At 31.9% G+C, this 21031-nt stretch overlaps 3 protein-coding genes and 1 pseudogene across 4 annotated transcripts; 3 read left to right on the forward strand and 1 right to left on the reverse strand.

The window, feature by feature from the left end:
• Nucleotides 1-983: 983 nt before the first annotated feature.
• LOC120198722 (1,2-dihydroxy-3-keto-5-methylthiopentene dioxygenase 1-like) lies at nucleotides 984-16619 on the forward strand. 2 transcript variants are annotated; one of them, XM_039200006.1, is made up of 7 exons: nucleotides 984-1131; nucleotides 1222-1309; nucleotides 1430-1524; nucleotides 2501-2740; nucleotides 2845-3003; nucleotides 7888-7890; nucleotides 16608-16619. In XM_039200006.1, the coding sequence occupies exons 1-5, from the start codon at nucleotides 1120-1122 to the stop codon at nucleotides 2971-2973; spliced, it is 564 nt and encodes a 187-aa protein (XP_039055937.1). In that variant the 5' UTR covers nucleotides 984-1119; the 3' UTR covers nucleotides 2974-3003; nucleotides 7888-7890; nucleotides 16608-16619. The 2 variants fall into 2 exon arrangements, with proteins under 2 accessions (XP_039055937.1, XP_039055936.1); XM_039200005.1 differs by lacking the exons at nucleotides 7888-7890; nucleotides 16608-16619 and having other exon boundaries at nucleotides 2845-3111.
• Nucleotides 5482-6969, forward strand: LOC120198719 (heat stress transcription factor A-6b-like). The gene is made up of 2 exons (XM_039200003.1): nucleotides 5482-5948; nucleotides 6022-6969. The coding sequence occupies exons 1-2, from the start codon at nucleotides 5679-5681 to the stop codon at nucleotides 6742-6744; spliced, it is 993 nt and encodes a 330-aa protein (XP_039055934.1). The 5' UTR covers nucleotides 5482-5678; the 3' UTR covers nucleotides 6745-6969.
• On the forward strand, nucleotides 13256-18946 carry LOC120198727 (annotated as a pseudogene).
• Nucleotides 18947-19545: 599 nt separating this feature from the next.
• LOC120198725 (early light-induced protein 1, chloroplastic-like) lies at nucleotides 19546-20422 on the reverse strand. The gene is made up of 2 exons (XM_039200010.1): nucleotides 20157-20422; nucleotides 19546-20041 (listed from the first exon to the last, which is right to left on the reverse strand). The coding sequence occupies exons 1-2, from the start codon at nucleotides 20310-20312 to the stop codon at nucleotides 19637-19639; spliced, it is 561 nt and encodes a 186-aa protein (XP_039055941.1). The 5' UTR covers nucleotides 20313-20422; the 3' UTR covers nucleotides 19546-19636.
• Nucleotides 20423-21031: the final 609 nt, after the last annotated feature.

Genomic DNA, 21031 nt, shown 5'->3' on the forward strand with positions numbered 1-21031 from the left:
GAAATGGGTTAACACCCATTATATTAAAAATAAATACAAAAATTTACTTTTTTAATAAAAAAATAGTAGCCTATCGTGATGGCTAGGGTATGTGCAGGGTCATGGGTTCAAGCACCCAACTGCCCTATTTCATTTTTTTTATTTTTCAACTTACCAGAAAATAGGTTAATTCAAAATTAGGTTCTTGAATTTCCTAGATTTTCAAAACTAGCCTATTTTTTAAAAAAATATACAATTTAGTTTGTATAAACAATTAATTTATATTTTCAATTTTTTAATTGAAAATTAGGGGGTGTGACACGACGACTAGTCAAGTCCAAGTACCGATTCGATCTAAAATATTACATTCAAGTACTTAAATAAATAAAAAAATATTAAATATTAAACTAAGCCTTGAAGTCAACTTATTCGTAAAGTTTAGATGATATAAATTAGTATTGATTATTTAGATTGTCGAATCAAACTCTTCCATTCATAAACCAAAGATTGATGAATGGAAATACAATGAGATAAATGAGTTTTTTGTTTAATGAGATAGGACATGTTCACGCTGGTTGATTGGATATATATTTTTAACATAAATAACGACAAAGACCCACAACGATTACAAAATTATAATTCGAGTACTTGATTCAAACAAAAAATAATATAATACCTAATTTAAAAAAATAATATTGTTTAAACACTTATTGCACAATTATACCATAGATCAATTAATTATACCCGCAATTATAAATTTTTTTTTTAATTTTAAAAAGTTTGTTTGCACGTGTGGTGTGATAAATTTTAGTTATGATATTTCAACATAAATTCTGGATTTCATAATTTATAAAAGAAAACGGAATTACTTCTTTTCCATTTTGGTCCATAAAAAAACGAAAGAGTTCAATTGAAGCCAAAAACGAAGAGATAATTCGGTTTACAAAACAAACTTAAACCACAAAAACAACATGAGAAAACCAGAGGCGACACGTGGGAAATCAACGATCAAGGACGATGTTAAAATCTCACATGGCGGGTAGACTCGATGTCGTCTATAAATACTAAACGAAACTCACTGGACTCGATAACGTTGAATCCCAGTCACCGAGTCCCAAATCCGAGTCAACAACAACATCCATGGCTATCGAGGTAAGTTTCTTCGCTACAACTTTGATTCTAAGTTCAATCGAATTGGTAATTGATTTGATATCGGGTTTTTCTTTTGAAATACAAAAACAGGCTTGGTTTATGGATGAAAGCAAAGAAGATCAGAGGCTTCCTCACAAACGCAATCCCAACGAGCCTGTTTCGTTAGACCACTTGGCAGGTGAGATCTAATCGTTTATTCGGTTATAATTTTCTGGGTTTTGCTTCTTTTTTTCTGGGTGGGGGGGTGGGTGGGTGGGGGTTGAGTTAATGAATATGATGGGTTTTGAATAAATGGCAGAGATTGGAGTGTTGTATTGGAATTTGAACCCCAAGGATTACGAGAACGATGAGGAGTTGAAGAAGATCAGAGAAGCTAGAGGTTACAATTACATGGTAATTTTGCTTCTTTTAGCCCTTTCTTATATACATTTTTAACTTTGTTTAAACAAATTTAGTGTTAATTTTTGAGTTTTTGATCTGATTTTCATTATAACCTGCTTGAGAATTTCTCGATACATTCTGTTTGGTGAAGAAATAAATTAAAAGAAAAAATAAAATCTGTAGTGAATGTGAAGGTTTTCGGATTCAATTAAATTTGAGTTACTGTGTTTGTACACAAATATATATGTAACTAAGATTCAAGAGTTTAACGTTGATAAAGTGAAATTTCTCTCTTCTACCTGTGATTTCTTTTGTTTAGGAATATTCACGTAATTTGTGTTGTCATTTATTGTAACAGTTAATATGTTCAATTATTTTTTGCACTCTTTGCTTTTCCTATGTATGCTTTGCCTAATTTCATGGCCCTTTATGCTCTTAGAATGAATTTTGAATCTGGTTTTTGGGTACAAGAAACCTATGTTATCTTGAACTTTCATTTTTCCTATGTACTTGTGGCCGATCCATGTCTTATTCAGACGTGTATGACAGAAACATACTCATGTTGGACATTTATCTATATCCGACACTAATAACTATGTCCGGATGACGTTGGAGCCTGGAGATAACTCCTGAAGCAAAGCAAACCATTGATATATTGCTTTTCGATCTCAATATTATAGCAGTCACTTTATTTTTGACCTTTACCTATTTGAATCTTGATAGGACACTGTATTTAGAGTGACAACATCCCCTAGACAAGGAATTTTGTTTCTTGTAGTCGATACTATGTCTGATACTAAGTCCAATGCCTATTCGGAAGATACCTGTACGGAATACGAGTACGACCCTCAAAGATCTTCTAAATACATGGACGAACTTATAAAGAAAACCGAAACTGAGTATAAGTAATATAGTTGCCTAGTTTTTTAAATTTGAAGAGGCAGTTAGGGCCTTTGTTTGACAAATTCATGTTTTGCTGTACGTATAGGATTTGCTTGATTTGTGCCCAGAGAAAGTTGCTAACTATGAGGAGAAGCTGAGGAACTTTTACACCGAGCACATACACGCCGATGAAGAGATACGCTACTGCTTGGAAGGCAGCGGATATTTCGATGCCAGGGACAAGGATGACCGATGGGTCCGGATTTGGATCAAAGCAGGTGATCTCATTATATTGCCTGCTGGAATCTATCACAGGTTCACTCTTGACACCAGCAACTATATCAAGGTGAGAAAATGTGTAGAATTGTTTTGGTCAGAATGCAGGGAACTTAATTTTCGAGCGAGTTTTGAATGCCTTGATCAAATTTGTGTTTTTTCTACAATGTGCAGTTAATGAGGTTGTTCGTGGGAGAACCGGTCTGGACAGCATATAATCGGCCGCAAGAGGATCATCCTGCAAGGAAAGAGTACATTAAAAGTTTGACAGAGAAAGTTGAGGTGCCATTAGCTGCTCATTAGAGGTATTTATCATTTGCAGAGTCCATATATGTACATCTCTCTAGTTTCATATGTGTTTCTCAAAGGCTGAACTTGATGTACATGTATGTCAAACATTGAACTCCATCTAAATTATATGTTTAAATGCACCGAATTATCATTTACTCTCACGTAATTTAAACCAGAGTAGATAAGAATTCTTGACCTTTCATTTTGTTTTTCGTTTTTATCATATCTCGGGGGAGTCGATTCACATGATACAATTCAAACAGTTTTAGGATCAAATTTTATCAGATCTTAGTCAACAAATTGACGATAAGCTCAAATAATCATTAATTTTTTTAACTACCAGTCAGAGATTCAACAAAATAATCGTTAATTTTATCGTATTTTAGTCAATAAAATATAATGTTTGATTTGAGATGGTTCAAGAGAGTTCCCCTATTTTGGAGGGTGGGAATCTTGTGGTTCCAATAATGGGGAGACAAGTGGATCCAACACCTTATCTTTATATGATTAAAATAATAATTATTTCAATATCTTAAATTATAATTGAAATAATTGATTAAATTTGCGCTATATTCTTTTAATATTATTTCCTCTATTTCCAATATTGAATATAAAATTTTACTTTTAAAAAAAATCAAATTTTTACTAGTGATTCAATCATAATTGGTAAAAGGAAAATCGTGGAGTCGGCAACTCAACTCAACTTAAATCACTGTTCAAAGGTACTATTTTATAAGTTATTATTTGATCAAGAGATGGTCTGAAATATATTTATATAAAATTTTAATTTTAATTTTAAATCTTAAATTTTAATATTTTGAATTTGTACAATCTCTAAATTACACCACCCCACGAAACCCTAATTTCCAAGCACAACTCATTTTCACCATTATAGTACCAAAGACCAAGAAAGCTTTAGTTTCATCTAAATAAAGTATTTTATGAAATTTAATTATACTCAAAACACGAATGAAAACATTTTATATAAAAATATATTTACAAAACTTTATATTTTATATTTTATATTTTATATTCTAAATTTTATTTTATATAATGGTTCAGTCATAAGAAAATTAAAATTCTCAAAGTTTTTCTTAATAACCTTTTTTTATTGCTTATCTGATTCTCAAGATTTCGTCCTGACTAAATTGACTAATTCGAACCAAACTTGGTCGCACACCTGATTGGTCGCACACCTGATTTTAATTGTTGAATCTCCTAACGAGGATTTTATACATACATAAAGATTCGAACTTGAAACTTACTTAAATAATATCAATCTACTTTCCACTTAAACCGAACCCAGTTGATTAATAACTTTATATATAGTTTTTTTTTCAACTACCATGTTGGTACCATTATATCTAATAATTACTATTTTATAAGATCATACAAAATATCAATTGTCCATTTTTTAAATATGAAATGATTATAAAATTGTATTTATTCATAATTTTTTAATTAATTAATAATAATATATATATAAATATATATATCTTACAAATAACACAAAATTTTAATTACGATACCTTAGCATAAAAAACAAATATTATATATATATATATATATATATATATATATATATATAATAAAGCAAGATCGGTTCAAAGGCAGACAACAGATATAAATTCACTTTGATTAGTGCATATAATATTACTTAAATGCTTAGATATTTTCAAATAAAGTAAGAACTATTTGCTAGATATTTGTTGGGAAACCCCAAACCCTTCTCCTTAACTGTCCTCAAGTGTGCTATCATTTCTCTTAAAATTCAATTCTACAATCTTCTAATATTTTATTAAGTTTAATATATCATTATGCTTGGAAAAAAGATCATTGCATATGAAGTTCTCAAATTAGATCTTTATTTCAAAATGGTCCCTAAATTTAAACATACTTTATATCAATTTTAAATTATAACTTACATTTTAAATTAATTTTTAAATTTTAAAACATTCTATATTAATCCTTATTTGAGATATTATAAATTCGATCAATTACAATATAACATTTTGCAAGGGTAGTTTTTCTCTTCTTTTTTGTCTCAATTTAGCATTTCCTTAATTCTTTACTGTCTTTTTAATTGCCAGAGATGATTACAAGATAATTTCTATCTATAATCTTTTTAATCATTATATATATATCCTACATATACAACTATTCGAATACATGACTTCAAGGGAGAACAACACTCTTTTTAACCATTAATGTCACTCAATGAATTCAATTCTTTTTTAAAAACCGAACCAACAAATAATTGATTTAGTAAAATACTACAGTACTATATCTTATAAACAAGACTAAAATTTTAAATCATGTGAATAGAATAAATCATTGCATTTATTCTATTAAAAAAAAGAAAGAAATGACTTTCTAAAAGGAGTAACCATTGCATTTATTTTCTTACTTTTTTTTGCATCCTCAGCCGGTCTCCCGCCCAACCAAAATCAAAAGATATGATATCTGCAATATATATATATAAAGACGGATAACAATTATTTATATTGGAATCATATTCATTTAACCTAATGACACCCATGTTCATACATCTGTATCTTGTTTCTCAACTTTTCCATGTGTGTTTTCCTTTCTTGTTCTCTTGCGCTTCAAGACCAGTGAGCTTTTAGGATCCATCCATGGCCTGAATCTGCAAATCAACCCCCAGTTTTGAAGGCCTTTCTGACCGTTCTCTTCTTTCTTTGGTTCTGAGGAAAAAGATGAATCCTTATGCAAGAGAAACATATGCTGCTGGTGATTCCATGGCTGCACCTCAACCAATGGAAGGACTCCATGATGCAGGTCCTCCTCCTTTTCTCACAAAAACATATGAAATCGTAGATGATTCAAGCACCAATCAGATCATCTCTTGGAGTAGAGGAAACAACAGCTTCATTGTGTGGGATCCCCAAGCATTTTCCATGACCCTTTTGCCTAGATACTTCAAGCACAGCAACTTCTCAAGCTTTGTCAGGCAGCTCAATACCTATGTAAGTAACAAATTAATAATAGATTAGTGTTTATGTATTTGAAGATGTGATTCAAATTAGTGTTTTTGTGTAGGGGTTTAGGAAGGTTGATCCAGATAGATGGGAGTTTGCTAATGAAAGTTTCCTTAGAGGGCAAAGGCATTTGCTCAAGTGTATCACGAGGAGAAAAACGCAGCAACTCCTGTTAGATCCTTGTGTTGAAGTTGGGAGGTTTGGGTTTGAAGGAGAGATCGATAGTTTAAAGCGTGACAAGCAGGTTTTAATGGCGGAATTAGTGAAACTCAGACAACAACAGCACAAAACCAGGACTTGTTTGCAGGTAATGGAAGAAAAGCTGAAGAGAACCGAGATGAAACAGCAACAGATGATGGGTTTTTTAGCCAAAGCAATGAAGAATCCCAGCTTTGTTCAGCAACTGATACATCAGAAAGATAAGAGAAAAGAGCTTGAAGAAGCTATCTGCACAAAAAGAAGGCGACGGATCGATAACCAGAGGCACAAAAGTGCTAAACCAGCTGATGTGTATGATGATATAAATATTGGTAGATTTGAAGTTTCAGAATTTGATCAAATTGCAACGGACTTGCAACCGGTTTTGGAACATGTAGAGGGGATTAATGAAGAACATGGAAGCTATAATGATGAAGATAAAAGAATTGGTGAAGGGTTTTGGAATGATTTCTTGAATGATGATATGGAGGAAGAAACACCAGTTTTGCAGGTTGACGAAGACGATATTGTAGATGTTGATGTTCTGGTTGAGCATCTGGGATTCTTGGGTTCTAGTCCCAAGTAGAATTTGCAGGTAATTAAGCTTATTTTCATTCAGTTTCTTATCTGTAACAGGCTCAATGGTGGCCTTAATTTGGACTGACAGTAATGGCAAATTACCTAGTAAAACTGTTTCAGGTTTGTTTCTTCAATCTTAGAATTTAAAACCTGTAGATTAATTTTCATGTCAATGAAACAAGTGTGGAAAAACACCAGCAAAATCCATTGGGGAAACTTGACAATACCCTTCAAATAATTATAACCTCATTAGAAATGACCATCCAGCTCAGTTGGTAGAGCACAAGTTCTTAACCTTGAGGTCGTGGGATCGAGTCCCACGGAGGGCATTTCATAAATTCGGAGGTCTCTTACGGAAGCTGCTCTCAACTGGTGTTGGAGTAGTCTACTATCTTACCTCCCCTGCTCTCAACTGGTGTTGGGGTAACCTACTATCTTACCTCCCACTTACTCCATATATATGAAAAAAAGAGACAGCCATTTTTATAAATATCGATTAAATTTAAATATAGATACTCAAACAATGTGCATCTCATCCTTTACCAGTAGTGTAAACCCTTGTTTCTGGTTATGGATTATTTAATTGCTGTATTATGTTAAGATTGGTTAAATTGTTCTTTTTTAAAACAAGTTTATATTTGATGGACATAAAGATGAATTTAGTACTTAAAGTTTACTTATTTGTCATTTTGTTTTTAGTTTTTTCTAGTAGAGTTTAACCCTTAATCTCTAAAATTAAGTCGAATCTGATTTTTAATATTTTAATTAGAGTCTAATAATTACATTTTAATAAAATTATTAATTAAAATTTTAAAACCGTTAACATAACATCTCATACGATAATTCATGTATATTTTATGCATTTTTTATTTTTTTAAATGATTAAAATTTTCTATATATATATTTTTTAATAATTTTTAATGATTAAAATAATTTCATTTTTCCTAATAGGGTAAGCCAAATTTAACTAAAAATAATGGCCAATTAACAAAAAAAATACTAACGTTGAAAACTAATTTTATTGGTATGCATATTGATATACTGAGATATTATTATGGAAAACAAGTGATATTTTTAAATAAAATTAAATGATTTCATTCTTAATGATACACGATCATTAAATTTATTAATAGTTTGTAAAGTAAGCTAGTTAGTATTGTACCGATAAACATGTTGTTTTTGTTATTGTATGGGTAAAATAATTTTCATATTATTATATTAGCACAAATGAATATAAGATTTTATGTTAAAATAAATTATTAATAAAAATATATATAAAAAAACTATATATGATAATTTGACATTTTCACGGGACAACTCTCTCCGTCTATCCATTCGATCTATCTATAATTATATATACTTGTAAATAGACATTAAATATGTACATATAAATTTTAAAATTATTAAATTAAATAACCTCATTGTATTATTATATTTTTTTTAAAGTGTAATTAGAGAAGTGTTAAAATTAATTTAAATATTATAATTTATACCAATTGGTATGAGTAAATATATATTAATACATGTCATTATTGATCAAATTAGATTAAATATATTTTTAAAAAATTCTAATTCTATTTAGAGGGAAAGTGAATGAAAGATTCTACGGAAAAAAAATGAAAGTGCTCCTAATGATTTTAAAATCTATAATCTAAGAGAATACGAGGCATAAAGACGAGCAGTGTGATTAACTGACTAAATTTATTTACTCTATACCAAACGTATTAAAATATGAAAAAATATAATTTAAATTACTTGATATTAATCTAAGACCAAAATTAGATGTACGAACCGATACAATATACAAACTCATTGTTTATCTTTATATAATATTATATTTGACCTAATCTTTATATACCATCAATGTATAGTATTATTTTATACCAAAACATTTCGTTTCACATTTCAAAGCATACATTATTAAAAAAAAATAGAATAATTCATTAAATTACAATAACATTAAAAATTGCAATTTATTTAATATAATTCATTTAAACATAATTAAATTCTCAATGAAATTCAATTGAAATATTCTTAAAATAACGGGTTAGAAAGTTTAAATTGTGATATCGGAATTTTAAAAATATTAATATTTAATAATTTTTATATTAAAAAAAAACTGAGGAGTTTGCTATTAATTTTCTTGAAAAAGTTTTGGAAAATTGGCTATAGTTTCACTCTAATACAAGTTTAATCACCATTTATAATTATATTTTTAAACACGAACGAAGTTAAAATATTAGTTTTCATTAAAAAAAATAAAATTTGAGATCAAAATTAAATATTTTGTCAATGCTCAAATTGATCCGTTGATACTTAAGGGACTAAAACTACTAATGTCTAATTTATTGGAGGGGACAAGACCAATGGGCCATTGCCTATCTTCTATTATTCTATACTCTCATAATTAATTAGTTACATGGTATGACACATTCAATTTTTTTAAGTAATGTTAAATGTTTAAATTTTAACGTCTTGAATAGAATAAATTGTCTTTATAATAATTTTTATAATACTTGATTTGAATCAATCATTCAATGAGTTGAACAACGATGATTATAAAAAGGTTTAATATAAAGACAAATGCTCAAATTATATAGTTTTTTCTCATTTAAGTGTCTAAGCTAATTTTCGGTCAATTCAGATGTCTAACGTTACAAACGTTATCATTTTAAAGGTCTCTATCAAAATGATATTCAAATATTTCGTATTTTATTCTAATTTCTATACCCACACCTCCACCGCTATTTGTCGTCGCTGTTATCGATCAAACCTCCATTCACCGATGATATAGTCATCCAACGACACAACCAACGTCATTAGTCTTTGCAAGTCAAAATTTATTTTGGGATCTACAATATTTTTACATTGTTATTGGAACTCGTCACGCCGAGGTGACAAGTTCCAATAAAAAATATTTTTTATTTGAACTCGTCACGCTGCGAGTTCGAATAAAATATAATTTTTTTATTAAAATTTATCACATCGAGGTAAAAAGTAGAATAAAATAATATTTTTATTGGAATTCGTCACCTCGACGTGATGAAATTCATGTCACTATAGGTAGGGATGGCAACTCAACCCGAACCCGACGGGTTCCGACCTGACCCGATTGGGTCAGATTTTTTTTTTAAAAAAATTGGGTTTGGGTCGGGTCGGGTTGGGTTTTTTATGCATTGTTCGGGTCGGGTTTAGGGTGGGAAAATCCGACCCGACCCGAAAAATATATATAATTTACCCTATATATTTAGGGATAATTACAATAATACCCATATATATATATAATTTTTTTCAATTAAGTTACTGTTTTTATTGAATAAAAATATTTTTTTTATTATTTCGGGTCGGGTCGGATTTCTAAGTCATATATTCGGGTCAGGTCGGGTGAAACCTTAATTTCGTCGGGTCAGGTCACGGGTGGAGGTCCCTTTCTTCTCAGGTTGGATCGGGTGGCCCAAAAACCCGACCTAACCCGACCCATTGCCATCCCTAACTGTAAGAAAGACCATATATCCCAAAATAAATTTCGACTTGCCCTAATGGGCTAAATAAAAAAAACCCATATATCTTATTGGATCAAATTTGCCTGAAATACCCACCGACACAAGCCCAAATGTGAATCTTTTGAGCTTATCTATTTTTTTCCTTTGTAATTATCCACAAAGCTTTGTCCTTCTCTCCTTAATTTGGATTTTTATCGTTTTAACCACGTGTCACTTTAAGATCGTACCATTAAAAATAGAAAAATGTAAAATTTAGAAATTAATATGAATAAAATTTTTGAGGACCAAGTTGAGAAAAACAACTAAGTTTAGGGACTAATGGTTCTTTTGTCCCTTTCAAATATATCAAAATAAGAAAATATACACTCAAGTATGAATTTCATTTCTCTATTTCGTCAAACTTAAGAAGTTAATCCTTTTTTAAATTAAAACAATAATGGATTTTTCTATGGGCCAAAGAATGTTGCACCACGTTTGAATATTAAATTATTATTTGGGGCCTAAATGAAAAAGAGAGAAGCGTCAAAGGAGACTCATAAATCACAAAAAGTCAACAAAATGAGTGGCACTCCTAATTGCTGCCCAACTCCACGTCATCAAATTTATTATTATTTCGTATTAATATAAAAGCTGATTTTGCTTAAATATGATATAAGTTCTGTACATCCACAATTCCATCATATTTTTACTTTAAATTTAGTCTCTCTGTTTGGTAAGACTTAAAAGAGTAATTTTATTTGTTAGTACCATTAAAATCATATTGTTAAATTCAAGCTCATTGCAATAAATTTAAAAATATTAATAATTGGACATACATTTTTAAATCTAATTTTTTTTAAGAGATTGAATTCCTGAAAAATAAAAGTATGAAGATTAATTTCTAAATGTGTAGGGACTTAGAGCATAGTTTAACCTATTTTCTTCAAAATATAATCAAAACAAATTTTATGAAATTCAGAGCCCCATAACTTTTATTAATTAAAAATATGAAACGCGTGTGGAGGCGAGACTTGTCATTGGACGGGGGGTTTTTTATTTCATAATAATATGAAAACTACTTCATATTTGTGTATATATTTTTTGTAATTAAAAATTTAAAATATATATAAAGAAAATATTATTTCACTGATTGCCAGGTGGGCTCTTGCCGACGAAGAAAAATGAACATTTAATTTTTTTAAGTAATTACTCATTTTAAATTAGTCCTTAAATTTTTGAACATTCTAATTTCATCCATGATCTATGACTCTCTTTCTAAATTGTTTTCCAAACTTTTGAGTGTTCCAATTTCATCCCAAAATTCATGCAAATAAGTAATTAGTTTCTACCGTAATTTAACCTAAATTTATTTTTAAGCGTATAATAATATAACGTGGCCTAACAATTTTATCAACAAGGGATGTGATTAGTATATACATATAGCTTGTGATGAAACTGTAATATCCAAAAAGTTTGGGGACCAATTAAAATGAAGGTGATAGCTTGAGGATGAAATTGAAATATTCAAAAGTTTGAAGACTAATTTAAAATGATAATTATAGTTTAAGGATGAAATTAAAATATTTAAAAATTTAGGGACCAATTTAAAATGAATATCATACTTTGAGTACATGTGATGTAATTAACTCTTTAGAAACTATAACTTTGAATTTCCCTATTAAAAGTAAAGCCTAAACACAAAAAAAAAAGAACTCAGTTGTTCTTTTTTTTTAACATAAATGTACTAAATCTGTACAATATAAATGTTTTATGTATGTACAATATATTAAAAATAATTACGCCGTGGTACAATATACAAGCAAATCTAAATGAACAAATTATTAAATATATTATCAAAATACAGATTTATTATACATTCATAAATTTCTAGCATTTTCTTTTCTTTTCGAAGTTGAATTTGAAGATGTTTCTTAAGTTGACGTACAAGGATCGTATAAGAAAAAAAGTTAAAAACACATCCAAAAAACTTGAACAAAAAAAAATATACAAGTAAATCTAACTGCATCGATAAACAAATCACAACAAAAAATCAAACCATTGAAAGACCATCGACAATCATAAATCGGAGTTGAGTGTCGTGAGAAAATTATATCCGAACGCAAACAACATATCCAAATCTAATCCGAGGTCCAAAGTAGAAAAGATTAGCAAGATAACATATAAACACTATTTTAATCAGTTGACAAAACATCAAATCCAACAATGAGAAAATTAAACGAAAAGAACAACTAAACGATCCATAAAAAAGACCAAAAACATGTAAAAAGGTAAAGAAAAATGTAATATAAATATAAACTTATTAGAAATTATAAAAAATATAATATTTTTAATGTTTAATAATTTAATTCTGGTTGAAATAACCTATTTGATTGATAATAGTTAATCGATTAACAATCAATAGTTATTGTTAATATAATATTTTTACACGTGTTTACTTGTTAATATACTATATATCACGTTAGTGAAAATGGTAATGTAATATATACCATATCAGAAATTAGATACACATAAAAAGATTATATAAATAAATATTAATTATTAATCAAGTAATATATTTCATTTAAAACGAATTATTTTGGTAAAGATAAAATATTAGAACTGAAAGGTTTAAAAAGAAATTTAATACTATGAAATTTACAATTTAATTTATTCAATTAATATTGGAAATTTGATATTCTAATAATATAATATATTAATCATAATATATAATAATATATCTCTTTAACAATTATTAAACTAAAATCTGTATTTTAAACAAAGGAAGGAGGGTAATTGTGGAACACTAAAAAAAGTATTGATGTCAACGTCGTCTAAAATTTTAAAAAATATTAATAAAAACAAAAAAAGAGAAAAAATTAAAAAATTTTAAAAACAAAAACGAATGAGCCCTCGATTTATCTCTCTTCTTTCTCTTTCTACCTCTCTTCAAAACCTTCCCCCTCTAAGCTTCCTCTTCCATTTTCTTCTTCTCATTCTTCTTCTTCTCTCTCTCTCTCTCTCTCTTTTTTTTTCCATTTGAATTTTTCATTTTCATTTTGAAATTGCGCAGATCTCTCTTATCTTTACAATGCCAGTTGATTCAGAGTCTAAGATTCGTTAACGCGCATCCTCTTCCTCGTTCTGAATCGAATCGTTTTTTCAGTTTTTCTTCTTGACTCACTGAGTCAAACCGCCTTTCTTCGACTTTTGTTTTCTACGACGGGAACGGAAGAATGGGAGCGGTGCCTTCGACTCCGCGCCATACAAGCACCACTGCCGAGACGGCGGAATACTTAATCGGCACATTCGTCGGCGAGAAATCGTTTCCTTTGGCTTCTGATTTCTGGCAGAAGCTTCTGGAGCTTCCTCTCACTCTCCGCTCGGCCCCTCACCGTGTTGAACAAGCTTGCGAGCTCTTCGGTAAAGTGCTGTCTCTGCTAAATTTACTTCTAATTTGGATAAACATTTTGTTGATCCTTTTATTTGGAATAATTAACGGTGAAATTTAGTGCTTAATGTTTTGTGATTCAATAAATGCGCCTGTTTTTCTTGGTATTTTTAATAGGATTTATTATCTCGAAAATGGTAGTAATTAGAATGTAGGAATACAATGCTTAGCTCTTCTAATGATAAGGTTTGATGACTTTTACAGTTTCACCATCTCTGTTTTTTGTTGGCCTAATTTTCAACACCGAATTGGAGTGCTGTTATGGTGATTTTATATGTAGATGAAAGAATGTTTGGAGAATCGGGGATTTGAGTTTCTGCTTGAATTTTGTGCGCTAGGAAACTTTATCATCTAAAACTAGATGATTTAAAAATATCTTAACATATTGAAAATATTTATTTGTCATTTGATACTTAATTTTTACTATATTGAATGCATTTATTTATGAGAGCTGTACTCAACTTCCAAACTTAACAAAACAAAGCTGCGTGAATTAATCAATTTCCAACTTCAATGCTAAAATTACGAGAGGCATTTTCTAAAATTGTAACTCCTAGTAGCCTTTTTTTCTCTTTTAAATTATACGGTTACTAATTGAAGATCATTCGTTTTGTTTCCAATACTCACAATCATGCTGACTTTGTCTATTTGTGGTGGATCCTTCATGTGTAGCTCTAAACAACCACCACACCAGGCACCTTGCAAAGATTTTGATTCACCTTTCATGGTGTTTACAAAAGGCAATTCTAACATCTGGTGCTCCGTCTCCGGTTTATTTGAAGGCCATTAATGCGGTGTATATTTCATCGGTTTTTTTGAGGTACATAATTGAGAATTCATAGAGTGACAACATGATGGAGTTATGCTTGTCTCTTCATGAAAATGAACCGGTTCCTAAGGATTTCATGACTGGTAAATCTGTAACTATTTGGCTCTTCATCCTCATCTGTTCGTGAGTTTTGAAATTGAAGTTTGTAAATGAGTATCTTGACAAGTCGTTACTTACTGATGAATTGCGTCATGACCTGATTTTTATTTCTAATGTGCAGATCAAAAGATTGAGAATCTTGTAATGCATAATGTGCTTACCTTCATTGGTACAATAGACGTAAGGTACACCAGGGCTTAATAATGAATTTTTTTACATTGGCATTTCTGCTTAATTTTCTCCTAATATTACACTATTTTCCTCTCAAGTCCTACGACGTCCCTTCTACACCAGGAGTTGCTCAACTTCATGCTTGTTGCGATGTCAACTCAACTTCTTTCTGGTCCAACCCCAGGGCCAAAAGATGTAAACCCTTTTCTTGATGCTGCAATGTCTCAGGTTATAAAGTTAAAACCTTAGCATGATATTTTGCTCCAAAAATTTCAAATTTACTTACACATTCTTTGGTTAGCAGGAAAGTTTGCTGGTTAATTTGGTAGTTCGCAGATTGCTTCTCAGTTACATAATGCGACCTCGTCTTCCATCTAGTAGTGCTGCTTATTCTATTTTTTCTTCAACTGGGTGTTCTACAAAGAGTTGGTTCTGCTGCTGGTATGGTCTTTTACTTGATACTCTTATTAATACTGAGCCCAGTACCACAAACAGCTTTTGCTAGAGTATATTTATGATAACATGTATGCTATGGTTGCAGCAAACCTTGTATTGTTGCCATTCAATCATTTGGTCAGTTCAAATAGTGAAGGCTATAGAAATCAACTGGCAGATTGCAGTCTCCATGTGCTACTTATTCTTATTCATTACCATAAGTGTGTTGTAAGTAATGGGTCGATAACAGATAGAAGTCATGACAGTGCCACTTCAGATACTGTTTCTAAAGTAAATACATATTTTACTATCAACCCCTACAGCAACGCCTTAGAAAATGCAAGGGACATCAAATGTGAGATCTCTTCACAATATCTTTTTAGGCTAATAGCATTTCTTAAATATATTTTTCTCTCTTTTTTCCATGCACGCCATTCTGATGCCATGCTAGAGCACGCCATTCTGATGCCATGCTAGACTGTTGGCAAATGAATAAGAATTCTGCTTGCAGTTGATCGTGCCGATATTGAGGGGAATGCACAAAATGGACCAGTTGTGAGATTACCTTTTGCATCCCTATTTGATACCCTTGGCAAGTAAGTATCTTTCTGTTCTATTAGCACTATGTGAATGACTAAAATGACCTTTATGAGATTATTAAGGCTTTCCTTTGTATTCATAATGGCCAACTCCGGCAAAGAAGTTTGTATGATTGCTTCTTTATTGCTGTTAGTTTTTGCTAACTTTTTGCCAAGAATGGGTTCTATTCCTTGGTAATTGCTGTTGGCTTTCTTTTTCCTGTTTCTCTTTTGTTTCTTAATTGATTTTTTGTTTAAAATTGTTTTAGAAAGAAATCAACTTAGCGCAGATTTCTATTATATGGTGCCTCTATCCTCAGCATAGCTTTAAAACTTTGATCGGCATAAATGCTTCGCAATTTGTTACTATATTTGGAATCGATATTCATCTCTCTTGGCTCCTTCTTTCTTGTTTGGTAATTCATAATGGTTCCTATCTGCAGGTGCTTGGTTGATGAGACTGCTGTCCTTTTACTTTACTCATTGCTGCAAGGAAACTCTGACTTTTTGGAGTATGTACTAGTGCGAACTGATTTGGATACATTGGTAAGAAGCTCTAACTTACACTATCTACATTTCATATATAACCCTGAGCAATTCCATTTGCAAAACTACTTTTCACTTATTTGTTACAAGATATGAATCGTGGCTAGTATCTTGTTGACATATTAAAATTTGTCTCTGTCCTGCCTGCCCCCTTTTCCACAAAAAGAAAAAATAGCTTGAACATTTTCTAATTTATATCATGCATTCAAATCACACATTGCATCAGATTTTGATTGATTTTTTCTATTAATTTGTTTTTAGTCGTTCATTGTAACTCTTCAGTATGTATATGGCATAAACACCTAAGCTTGTTTATATGATGTCACATATGGTTTTAATCTGTGTTTGTATGATGAATATCAACAGTTGATGCCCATCTTGGAAACATTATACAGTGCTTCGAGGAGGACATCAAATCAAATATACATGTTGCTGATTATACTCCTCATACTTGGTCAAGATTCTTCATTCAATGCAAGCATTCATAAGATGGTAAGCATCTCTTTTGTTTGTCAGATTTGGACTTTGATAAATGAGTGTTGGCTTGATGTCTTATTTATATGGACAGATGCTGCCTGGTGTTTCATGGTATAAAGAGCATCTCCTTCATCAGACATCTCTTGGTTCCCTGATGGTCATAATTTTGATAAGGACCGTCCGGTATAACTTGTCAAAGTTGCGGGTATGGCTCAAAGTATAATAAATTCTTACTGGATTATGTTATGTATAGTGAAGCACACTCCAGGACAACATTGTTGAGTGGCTGGATTTCTCTCTTCATATGTTAGTTTCCAGATTTAGGACTGTAATATTTGATTGCATGGGTTCTATATCTGTTAATAATGTGTTAATTTGGAGTTGGTTCTTTTTTTCTTTTATGAATGAACAGGATGTCTATCTTCATACTACTTGTCTTGCAACGTTGGCAAATATGGCACCTCATGTTCATCACTTGAGTGCATATGCTTCTCAGAGACTAGTCAGCCTCTTCTATATGCTTTCACGCAAGTATGTCATTTATATTTAGACCCCTTTTTTTTACCATAGCACTTCCTTGATTCTATGATGAATGTTTCCTATGTTGCACGACTCTTCATATTGCTTGAAAGTACCAGTCTTCAACTCTAAACTCTTGTCTTGATGCTTATTTGGACATGGTTATGGGACCTCCAAATGCATGGGAAAACTTGGAAAAATTGAACATACTTGCGTTGGGAGTAACAGTGATTCATAGATATTTTATGTCAGCTCTGTTTTCCTAACTGTTACTGTAAATGTGTTGGGAGTTTAGGTACAACAAATTGGTAGAGGTAAGGGATGATAAATTGCGAACCAAAACCATCTCAACAGTGGACGGCCTTGTGGAAGATATGGTAACTGTCCTCATTTTGGCATGTGATATAGCCCTTTGTAAAAAAATTCCGTGTATCCTAAAATAATATTTATTTCTCTCGTTGCAGTCTGCAGAGTTGCAAATTTATACCGACTTCTTGAGAATTGTCCTAGAAATATTAAATGTATTTTTGACATATGCACTGCCGCGGAATCCTGAGGTATATCTTTTATCGAAGTTACATGTGTGATAATCTTGTATGCATTCCATTTCAGCAACAATTATGAAGATGTGGATTTGTGCAGGTTGTCTATGCCATTATGCACTGACAGGAAGTCTTTCAACCGTTCAGGAACCATCCTCGCTTTGCTGAGCTCCTTGAAAATATATATAATGTATGCTCTTCGGGTTTATATGATGAAACTCTTTATTTGATCTTCCATTTCTTTGTTCTTGAAGAAGCAGTTCAGAGTTCAGACCATCGTTTCAATGCTCTAAGATTTCCTAATGTCCCCCTCCCCAAAAGAAACATGCTTTTTGATTGTTTTGGCTTTTATAGGTATTGGATTTTTTCAACAGTCGTATGGACTCCCAAAGAATGGATGGCGAATGGTCTGTAGAAAAAGTTCTCCTGTTCATAATTAATAATTGTCGATCCTGGCGAGGCGACGGGATGAAGGTAAAATTACATGACGATATTGCTTAATTTTTGAATTTCAAAGTACTCACTCAAACCCACACCCGTTGACACACTAAATCATTTCATTATCAAGTATGGTTGTTGCTTCATTTCAATTTATTTTGGTCCTATATCGACAGATATTCACTCAGTTACACTTCTCATATGAACAAGAGAGTCATCCGGAGGAGTTCTTTATTCCATATGTTTGGCAGCTCGTCTTATCCTGCTGGTAATAATCCGAACCTTACACAAAGAATTTACCTTAAATATGGAAGAGGGGGGGGGGGGGGGAGGAAATCTGTTGTCTGCACCATCAGTTGTTGCTATGCTTAACAATTTGTATTTTCGTCCGATCGAATGGGACTCACTTTAGACAATGTTTCACATTTACGATCTTGTTTTAAGTTTCGTTAGCAAATTATGTGACTACGTGGTAGAGTTACTTTTATATGAATGATTCTTTCAACATATTCTACTCTACCGGTTGGTGCATCAGACTTTAACTCGTGTTTTTCATTAACTATTTTGCAGAAACAGATTTACTACGTAGAACCGAATATAAATCTAAATGGTGAGTTGAACGAACACCGAGTTCTGTTTGATCCGTAAAAAAGAAAAGGCATTTTATGCCATACGCTTGCGCTATGCATGTACGGTTTGTGGTGTATTTTGTAAATACATGAAAAGATAAAAAAAATAGCAGAAAATGTATTATTGTTATTCTTTTTTTTTATCAAAATAAAAAGCTCTAGAATCTTTAATTTTTTATTATTCTCACAATCTCTAATTTTCTAAAAATTTCCCTAAAACCTCTTAATTTATTATATTCTTAAATCTTACATCATCTCGGTATTGTACAAGTAAGTCTCATTTCCTTACTGTGAATAGATTTAACTTTTTTTTTGCTTCAGAAATGATTTGTAATAGCTTAATTTAGTTATTCCAAAGCTTGTTGAATCCTGAAATTTACAAGCCTCAACGGAGTAGAAAATTGAATAGATTTCTATTTTACGAAATTATTTATTTCAAAACTCATTGACACAATTAAAATAAATAAATTTTAATATAGATACGTGTACGCCTAGACAAATGGTGGATCCATTATTGTGAATAGATTTATTTTTTTAGCTTAAGAAAATGACTTGTATTAGCGTAATTTAGTTATTCCAAAGCTTCTTGAATCCTGAAATTTACAAGCTTTAACGGAGAAGGAACTTCAATATATTTCTATTTTACGAAATTACAAGGCTACGGAGATTATATATTCCCACTTTAAGAACAAAGACTGGAAAAAAATTACACCAGGGTTCCACCCTTGACATATTCGGTGAGTGCCAAGGCAACAAGTCCCAGCATAGCCAATCTCCCGTTCAACAACTCGGCATCCGAACTCATGATATCGCCCGATTTCGACTCGGCCGTTACGCCTTGAAACAACGGAACCAAAGATGCAAGGGAGAAAAGGATGCTTGTTCCAACGAACAACGGGACCCCACCGTCCGATATCTGTGTAAACAGATCTTCACCCTTGGATAACTCCACCGCCAACGCTGCAACAAACCCAACCATCGCCAACCTACCGTTGATCCTCTCCGGTGCAGGTCCACTGAACGCGAACACATCGGAGAATTTGATGCTCGCTTTCGAAGCAGGGCTTGGGTTCCGCTTCTGCTCAGGTGTTTGCACCTTCCTTTCATCTTCCTGCAACAAACCCCAAATGTTAAGCTATAAACCCTAAAACTAGTGACAGTAAACAAATGCTTCCTGCAACAAACCCTAAAACTAGTATTAGTAAACACAGAAACTTGGAACTTACCTCCGCCAAGCAGCGAACCTGGACATTGGCATTCCTATGAAAACGAGGCGTGGGTTTAACGTTGTGTAAAGGAATCATCCGACTCCTGTTAGCAAGGCCAGTCATGGAGCTTGCCAGAAAGAGGGATTGCATTTGCATGACACTTGAAGCGGCCATTTTCTTCAAAGTACACAGTTTCTAGAACAAAGAAAGAACCCAAGAGATTGCTAGCGAGTATTAAAGTGAAGCTTTAATGGAGAAAAAAGCAGGAGACAATGCTTTGAATTATGATGGGTAGAAGCAGTATAGCAGCTTTAGGTTAAATAGACTAGGTTGGGAGAAGAGGGTGGTGGATATTTATGGATCCACGTAGCTTTGTATCTAATTCTAAAAAGTGATTGAGTCACGTGAGACAGTTGTCCACACATGGTTGATGTTGCTGACGTGGACTATTTTATTACCACAACACTGAGTTAAAAGGCAAAAAGTGAAAGGACGTTTGTGGTGTCTTTGCATGAACCATAAACGTGGCCGCTTCTGGATTCTTGACCGAACATTCTAGACCCTTATTACGACTGGCTATAACATCCACATTATTGTCCAAATGAATGACACAAGTTTGATCCCAAAAATATGCTAATAACACAAAAAACCTCACCAACGGAGACCGAGCGTGTGCACCTTGCATACGTGTAGCAGAGGTTGTTTGTTAAAGACTGAATTCCATCTGCGGTAAAATTGTTTTCGTCCCTAAGAACATGGTAGTGTGCTGGTCGACTTGTTCCCTGCCAAAGGTTAATGTAGAGCTGTACTCAACTTCCAAACTTAACAAAACAAAGCTGCGTGAATTGATCAATTTCCAACTTCAACGCTAAAGTTATGAGAGGCATTTTCTA

Source organism: Hibiscus syriacus, unplaced genomic scaffold (genome assembly GCF_006381635.1).
Source record: "Hibiscus syriacus cultivar Baekdansim isolate YM2019G1 unplaced genomic scaffold, ASM638163v2 tig00004779_pilon, whole genome shotgun sequence".
Classification (NCBI taxonomy): domain Eukaryota; kingdom Viridiplantae; phylum Streptophyta; class Magnoliopsida; order Malvales; family Malvaceae; genus Hibiscus; species Hibiscus syriacus.

Excerpts from the sequence above, each read along its gene's own strand:
- LOC120198722 (XM_039200006.1), top strand. Across the intron at positions 1,310-1,429 it reads TTCGTTAGACCACTTGGCAG|AGATTGGAGTGTTGTATTGG; the intron begins GTGAGATCTAAT and ends AATAAATGGCAG. Across the intron at positions 1,525-2,500 it reads CTAGAGGTTACAATTACATG|GATTTGCTTGATTTGTGCCC; the intron begins GTAATTTTGCTT and ends CTGTACGTATAG.
- LOC120198719 (XM_039200003.1), top strand. The coding sequence starts at position 5,679 with ATGAATCCTTATGCAAGAGAAACATATGCTGCTGGTGATTCCATGGCT. Across the intron at positions 5,949-6,021 it reads TCAGGCAGCTCAATACCTAT|GGGTTTAGGAAGGTTGATCC; the intron begins GTAAGTAACAAA and ends GTTTTTGTGTAG.
- LOC120198725 (XM_039200010.1), bottom strand. The coding sequence starts at position 20,312 with ATGGCCGCTTCAAGTGTCATGCAAATGCAATCCCTCTTTCTGGCAAGC. Across the intron at positions 20,042-20,156 it reads AGGTTCGCTGCTTGGCGGAG|GAAGATGAAAGGAAGGTGCA; the intron begins GTAAGTTCCAAG and ends GGTTTGTTGCAG.